Source organism: Pteropus vampyrus, unplaced genomic scaffold (genome assembly GCF_000151845.1).
Source record: "Pteropus vampyrus isolate Shadow unplaced genomic scaffold, Pvam_2.0 Scaffold148, whole genome shotgun sequence".
NCBI classification, from domain to species: domain Eukaryota; kingdom Metazoa; phylum Chordata; class Mammalia; order Chiroptera; family Pteropodidae; genus Pteropus; species Pteropus vampyrus.
In genome coordinates this window covers 2,204,258-2,212,408 of record NW_011888929.1, presented here as the reverse complement: position 1 = coordinate 2,212,408, position 8,151 = coordinate 2,204,258, and the positions used below count along the sequence as shown (strand labels likewise).

Genomic DNA, 8,151 nt, shown 5'->3' with positions numbered 1-8,151 from the left:
GAGTATGTCAAGGGAAGTTCCTTATATAAAAGTCTCATCTCAACTTCTTTTTCTGCAGTGGCCAATTAGACTCACTTATAATCACTGACAGGTACAAAAACATATTGAGATGTTGAGTCTGACTCTCAACCATCTCTGATACCAGCACTGAAGGGTTGTGATTCTCGTATACATATATCAAAACCTTAATATCCTGAAAAGAGACTTAGATGATTTCACAACAAAGAAAGCTGTTGCTGGGCTGAGACCTCTGAATTGAGGTTCTCTCTTCCCAAATTGTTGCCACTAATCACAATTTATTTAACGGTAGTATTCTTTAGGGTATTAGATATCTATAACCTGTAGTAACTAAATTGATAACATAAGGGATATTTACTACTTATTTGATAATGGAAGTTTTCTGAAGATCATCAGTAGCCTATAAACCCAACAGGCATTTTTCTGCTTTGATCTCACTTGATCGCTTAGCAGTTTTAAACATAGTTGACCATTTCTTTCTTTTTGATCAGCAATTTTAGTTTATTTGATGCCTCTCAGACCTGGTGATACCTCCCTCTACCAAACTGACCTTTCCTTGCCAATCTCATGTTGATTCTTCCTCTTTAGCTAAACATCTAAATGTCTGAATGCTGACTGCATCAAGACATAGCTTTGTATACCTCCTTCCCCGGTCTTCTTCCTATTCTCTCCAATCCTCTTCTCTCCTCCGGAAATCTGTCCTTAGATGCTTTCATTTAGTAGAATGGCCTCAAATATCACCTCTGCGAATGCTCCCTTTATGTCTTTAGCCCAGATCTCTTAATTAAACTCCAAACTCACATATCCTATTGCTTATCTGACTTATTCTTTGAAATTTCTAATAGACATCTCAAATTTAATTTAGCCAAAACAGAATTCTTTATTTCCTACCTTCAAATCTCTTCTTTGTCCTGGTTTTCTTTTCCTTTTTTCTTTTTTCTTTTTCTTTTTGTTTTGGTAAATGGCACCACCGTCCATTCATTTGACCAAGCCAGTGATGTAGGAACCATCATTTCCTTTCCTTCCACATGTGATCAGTCAGCAACTGCTGCCATATCTGCCTCTAAAATATGTCCACTTTTCTCCTACTCCACTCTTAAGACCTTAGTTTAAGTCACCATCATTTCCTGTTTGGATTATTGCAATAACCTCCTAACTTCTACTACTGACCTTTTCCTCCCCTCCTCCTTTCATTCTTCACTTAGTGCGGCCAGAATAATGTTTTTAAAAAATTTAAACCAGACACGGTCACTCTTTTCCTACAATTGCCCCAGTGGCTTTCTATTGCATTTGAAATAAAATATGAATTCCTTCCATTATCTGCATATCCCTAGATAATCTTGTCTCTGCCCACCTAACTCTCTGACTACTTTTAATTCCACTCACACCACTGCTCAAAGTCTAGTTGATCTACTTCCTTCTGCTCCTTAAAGGAGAATAATTAGCAGCCAACACAACAGCTGGGGGATGGTACACCCCTCAGTGGACGGCAATTCTCCAGAGGGAAAGCTGAGAACCATTAGCGGCCAACACAACACCTGGGGGATGGTACACTGACTCAGTGAAAGAAAGCTGGGCAGGCCATCCCAATATCTCCTACATTGGTACTAAAAGGGAATGTTTTTAAAGCATAGATATTCATTCATTCAATAAACATTTATTATAGCTGCCATGGGCCAAGTACTACCAGTCCTCGCTACCAGTCATTAGTGAACAAACTTGGTCCCAGCAGCATAGAAAGAGAGAAAAAGGGATTTTAATAAAGTAAAACTATAATCATGATAAGATATATACTGAATTATCTATTATCAAATAATGAATCGAAGCAACACTGTAGAAATAAATTCATGCTTTTGTATAGGTAATGGTTTCTTATGAATGGTCCTGACTGTAAAAAATTGTATAAACTCTTTATCACAGTAATCATTGTCTAATGCTAGCTATATATTAATCAAATAGTTCTTAGGCATTATTTGAAAAGTCAAATAGAATAAAGAAGTTTGTTTTTAGCCTGGAAACTATGTTGGTGGACAAGTCCTATACCTGATCACTGTTCAAAAATCAAGATGATTTTCTCTTAGTGGGGGATGAAACAGAGGAAAAGTAAGAATTAAAAAGTTTAAAGGAAACTAAGATCTTGGGTTGGCTGCTAATTCTATTTTGTCTTTTATAAATTCCTCCCCTAATTCTCATCAATGACTGTTGAAGACAAGAACAAAAGCTGTATGAAGAGTGGGGGTTTTGTTTTTGTGAAAACTTAAGTTCACAGGTGATTCACAATCCTGTAGTCCATGCAGAGGCCAACATTTCATTGGTCAATGAATTGTTAAAATGTTCACCATTATAAGGCTGGCATAACTGTGTTTCAAAACAGCAAAACTTAAGGAACAAAAGTCATTCGAATATATAAGTATAGTTCATTAAGTCCAAGCAAATCTGAGTAGTATAGCAGATAAGATCTGCCAAGGACAGTATAGTAGAAAACCTGTCTTACACATTTAATTATGAGAGGGAAATACACAAAAACATTTTTAACAACCAATAAATTGGACACCTGCAAATAGCCACCTGTAGCTCTTGAAACAGGTCTATTTTCACCTCATTTTTTTTAAAAAAAATCTTTGAATGGTGCTATGGAAACCACTATGCTGAAAAATAAGCCAGCTAATGAGCAACATAATACATGTCAGTAAAATAGGATATTTCTTACTTTCTTTGCCACAGAGCAAAATTTCAAAGGAATATAATTCTGTTAAAATGTCACCAAATCATTTCTTTAGGAGAATGCAATGCCAGCAGAAATAACAAGGCTTATTTTCAATAATTCTGTTCATACCTCAAATCCCTGTGGTCTTCCTAGACTCTCTTTAATATGTTTCCATGCAACAAGAATCTCTGACACAGACACACTTGTAGCCTTGACATCTGTGGGAGCGGCACTGGGTTCTGCATGAAGGAAAATGGAAATAATAAACTGTGATGGTAACAAGTTATGTCTATCAAAGCATTGCACCTGAATTTGTCAGGTGTTACTTCTTTCTACCTTATTTTTGAAATGAAGTGCTGTGGTAGTTGTGAAAAAAACATAAGATAAAAAGACGATCTTTTTGGATTTCTATACTTGGGTCAAATCTCATCAAAATCTTTTATCAATGACAAATCTAGCAAGATAAGCCAAGATCTTTATCCTTAGATTAACTAGAACATTTCTGGAGAAATTAAATTGACAGACTTAAATTGCCTGCCAGCCTAGCATAATCAGAAGAATGAACTAGGGGTCAAGCTTGGCTTTTTGTTTGTTGCTGCTGCTGTTATTTTTTGCCTTAAAAAAATCATATATTTATTTACCTTTGGCCAAGTTGCTTCACCTTGTCCTAAGCCCCAGTTCCCTCACCTGTAATGTGGGCGTAATAAGAGTACATAGCTCAGAGATTTCTAAGGTTAGTTTTAATTGGAATACATATAAAATATTTAGCACAACACTTGATACTTAAAACATTCATTCACAGAATAGCACTTATTATATTATTTTATTCTTTACCCTCTGCAGGCACAAATAGTCTAAATTTCATGAGTTTTTTCTTTCGTTGTTTCAACTACAAAACTACATTTCCATGGTCGTATAAGAAATATGTTATGAATTATGATATTTAAAAGGCATGCATTGACTTTTAATACAGGTGAAAAGGAAAAGGAAAAGTCCCTGAAGGTCCCAGTGCTGTTGCTATGCTCGGTGACCTTTCTCACTATTTTTTTTTTTAAATATATCACGTCTGACTGGCATCCATCAAGAGCAGCACTTCATCTGAGGTCACACTCTAGGTGAGGAACAAAATATTTCCAGCTTTGACATCGCAGAATCATAAATACTGTGTCACAAACACACGTTAAATGAAATGGCAGAATAAAGGCCATACATTAGTTCAAACAGTTCTGTACAAAGTCGGTTTGAAAAACTCCTATCCCATAAAATTGTAGAGACTTTGATACTAACCCTACATCACTGGTACAAGCTCAGATTAATCTGTTAAAAATGCGGTGTTTGTTTTTGTCTTTTTTTTTGTATGTATGTGTTTTTTTAAGATATAGGAAACTACATGGCAAAGATAGAATTCTAAAAAAATTAAGTTATTATTAAAGATATTAAAGAAATTATAACCATTTTTTTGAGATTTTTCCTTTTTTTCTTCATGCTATATTTATCTTTAATGAGGTAAAAAGACTTTCCAATCATGTCACCTAGCAATCATTTCACCTGCTGCTCTATTTTGATGTCAGTCTCTTGTCTTTCTCTTCAGTAATGGTGAGGTGGATACTCTTTCCATGGGGAAGAGAAATCCATGGTTTGTTGCCTTTGCCTACCACAAAAATGTTGGAGAGTCAAGTGGCAAAGTTGTTGCCATTGGCATCTTTCACATGAACCAGATCAAAAGAGCCAGGGTGTCTCTCTCTATTGGGAATCACACCAATTCTTCCCAAGTTATCACCTTCGGTCACCATAAACAAGTTATCAGTGTCAAACTTAATGAAATCAATAATTTTTTCAGTCTCTAAATCAATTTGAATGGTGTCATTCACTTTGATGAGGGGATCAGGGCAGCGGATGGTGCCAGCATCATGAGTCACCAGATGAAGGATTCCTTTTCTGCCCACAAAGATCTTTCTCATTTTGCACAACTTATATTTGGCCTCCTCAGGTGTAATATGAACAGCAAAGAAACATTTGGTGTCATAGATCTGAAGGAAATTTTCTCTGGTCTTATCGATGCTGATGACATCCATAAAGCCAGCAGGGCAGGTTACGTCAGTCTGGACTTTGCCATCAATCTTGCATGCAGATCTTCTTTACTTCATCTCCTGTTAGGGCATACTGCAGTCTGTTCCTTAGGAGAATGATGAGAGGGAGACATTCTCTCAGCTTGTGAGGACCGGTGGATGGATGAGGAGCAAACACACTTGTCAGTTTATGCAGCATCCAATGCTTTAGAGTTGCTATATACTTCAGATGCTTCTTGGAATCACAAACTGTGACTGTGCTGGGCATGGAAAGAGATTTTTTTTCCTTTTCTAATGAAAAATAGTCACATATCTATCTGAACGGCCTTAGTATAGTATTAATTGAGAAATGTCAATCAAAAACATCTACCTCGTTACTGTAAAAGAAGTCCGCAAAAGGCTTTTAAAAGGTACATGTTTGCACTGAGCAATAATTTTCTTTTGGTAAAGCTTTCATTAAGATCACATGCTATAATTGTGTTAATTCAAAGTGCTTTGGTAAATTCACATTAATCTTTACACAGACGCTGACATTAATTCCTGCCATGGTATAAATTGTAGTTTCTCATTATGTCACTTTTTGAGTATCTTTCATTATTTTCTTTGCTCATGATTTCCCTCATTCTACTTTCCAATTGCCAGATTAAAAAAAATTCTGGGAAAAGCTTCTACTTTCTATTTTATTCTAGAATTCCGATCAGCAGGCTTGCAACAAAAAATTTTTTTCATTGCTATTTAAAAGGATTTAAAATTTTTAACTGTGCAAGTAAAGGAAAGGAAATGCTGATGTTCTCAAGATGTGTGCAACCTGATCTCCAGGATTCAGGATACGATTTACATATTTCAAAGAGAGCCACACTTTGGATAAATCTGCTATTTCAAAGCAGTTTTTCTTATTTTTTAAATTAATACATTGCAGAGATTTGTGTGCCAAATGTCTCTTTCAGCTTTTATATTATTGAAGCAATTATATCTTTGCCAAAGAAGATTGCAGGGGATAAATAGTTTCAGAAGCACAAAATGTGGTTGGGTGGCAGCCTTTCTCTTTCCAACTCTAGAGAAAGAAATTATTTCTCTATCAACTTTCTGTAGCACTACACAAATTTAAGTACTCGAATAGAAATAAAAGTTTTAAAAAGTAAAAAATACGGGTAAAAAGAGGAAGGAAAATATTGAGACACCTATTTCCTAAACAAGCATCCTCATTTCTTTGAGAATTTTAAATCAGAATCCGACCCAAGCTGATGTCTCACAGTTGCATTCTTGGGGGCTAAACATTAAGTTGCAGTAATTGAAGAGTCATTTTTTATTTGTTTTAACTTCTGGATATAAATAATATCAGAAATAGATGGTACAAATGATACTGAAATAATATCTACATTGGAAATTTCAGCTTGTAAAATAGAGATCTAAGTTTACTTTTAGAAATTTCAGTTTGTGCCATTTATAGCTGAGTGAACATTTTTGTGTAGATCAAAAAGTTTATAGACAAATATGTGATCATATTAAAGAATTAAAAATTAATAAATTAATTAAGTAAATAGTAAAGAAAATAAATTTTTTAATGGACTTGAAAAAAATAGTTCATAGACAAGAATAAATGACTGGATCATAGAATATATGGTTTGGATTAAAACTAGCTGTTCTATTTGGGTATCCTACTGTAAGTGAATGATGGAAGGTCACAACTAGAAGAATTTTACAAAGTCACTTGGATCGTAGCTCACAAATAAATGACCAGTTGGTCTTCAGTAATGTTTTGTTTGCCCAAATAATGTATTAAATTAATTTATTCCGTTTCATACATAAATATAAAATTTTCTGGCTGTTTTAAGGAAAAAAGGGCTATATCACGCCTGAATTCTTGGGTGTTGAGAATTAGTAGTTGGCCTCATTAGTCAGGGCATATTCTTTTCAGTTTGCCAGAATCCCCTACTATTCTCTATTTTATCACACTGGGACTACTTCACTTATTTATATTTCTTATCTGATTTCTGTAGGCTTTTGAGTTATGAATATTTGTTTTAAGTACATGTCCTCATTTTGCAGATAAAAATGTGACATATATAAAGGTTGATTTATCCAAATTCTGCTTCTGGCTCTGAAAGAGGCCCAAAAGAACCCAGGTGTCAAGTGCCCTTTCGTCTGTTGTTTTCAAATGGGCACCAAAGAAGTGGCTAGCTCATTCACTATCTCTTAGAGTCAGTTTTGGGGCACAGAAGAGATTTTACAGGAACATATATAGTTCATTTTCTTGCTGCCCAATTACCTGCAAATATCTGACAGAGGAATAAATGGAATAAGATTAAAAAATAAAAAAACAAAAACAAAAAAAAGACAAACAAAATAGATAAAGGGAACAACCAAAAGTAATAATTGCCATTTTTTGAGGATTTGATATGTGCCACACCTTATTCAAAATTTCTTGTATGTGTTAGTTAATCTTCCAACACCCTACTACCACGATCACTATTTTTAGATGAGAAAATTGAGGGGCAGAGAGGATAAGCAACTTGCCCATGGTCACACTGCTGCTAGAGAGTAGAGAGAGAATTTGAACAAGGCAGTCAGGTCCAGACCACCAAGCTATTATGCTTCTGTGCACATATCTGTGTTATACACACATGGTGCTTTTCCTTTTGCTATTGTTCTCTTTTCTTCTTGCCCCTCCTCCACTCCTGACTTTTCTCAAGAATATTGATGTTGGGATCTTCACTTGGGCTCTCTAAGTTTTTCCAGAAACCACCTAGACCCCCCCCCCCCATCATCTATTTAACCCACTTCAAGGTTACTATCAACTCCTTTTATTCCTATTTCATGGATGACAGCTGCACTGCTCCTCATAGATCTTCTCATATTCAGGCATCTCTAAAACTCCCCTGATCTGTAAATCACAGGATGTTTCCTGCCACTGTCACTTCTGTCTATTATACTCAGGTAATTTGATGAAAATTCAGGAATCTGTTTCTGAGATTGCACTAGTGTTATGTCTTATAGACTCAAAGACTTAAAAGGATCTCTCTCTGTCTCTCACACACACACACACACACACACACTTATGATGACATAATCAGGGCATGGCTAACTCTTTCAATCTTAACATATGAAATGGACAGGCTGATTGATAGATTTCAGTTTCTGTTAGATTAAAAATCTGAACAGCATTACTACATTGATGAATTTAGATGATACATTTGTATTAAGTGACCCAGCAGTTGTAGTTCTCCAAGTAATATGGGGGGATGTGCTTGTAATATGGGGGGATGTGCTTGTAATATTGATTATACATCTGACTTCCCAGGAGGGGTGGGCAACAGCATTAATCAAAGGAGAGTTTAATAAACTCCTTGAGAGAAG

At 35.5% G+C, this 8,151-nt stretch overlaps 1 protein-coding gene and 1 pseudogene across 1 annotated transcript in view; both read right to left on the bottom strand.

Moving 5' to 3' along the window:
- CNTN5 (contactin 5) overlaps nucleotides 1–8,151 on the bottom strand; it is a 508,562-nt gene that overhangs the window by 45,339 nt on the left and 455,072 nt on the right. The window contains exon 19 of the mRNA XM_011369440.1: nucleotides 2,855–2,964. Within this exon, the coding sequence (XP_011367742.1) occupies nucleotides 2,855–2,964 (110 nt within the window). The remainder of the gene's footprint in view (nucleotides 1–2,854; nucleotides 2,965–8,151) is intronic.
- LOC105298279 lies at nucleotides 4,282–5,062 on the bottom strand (annotated as a pseudogene).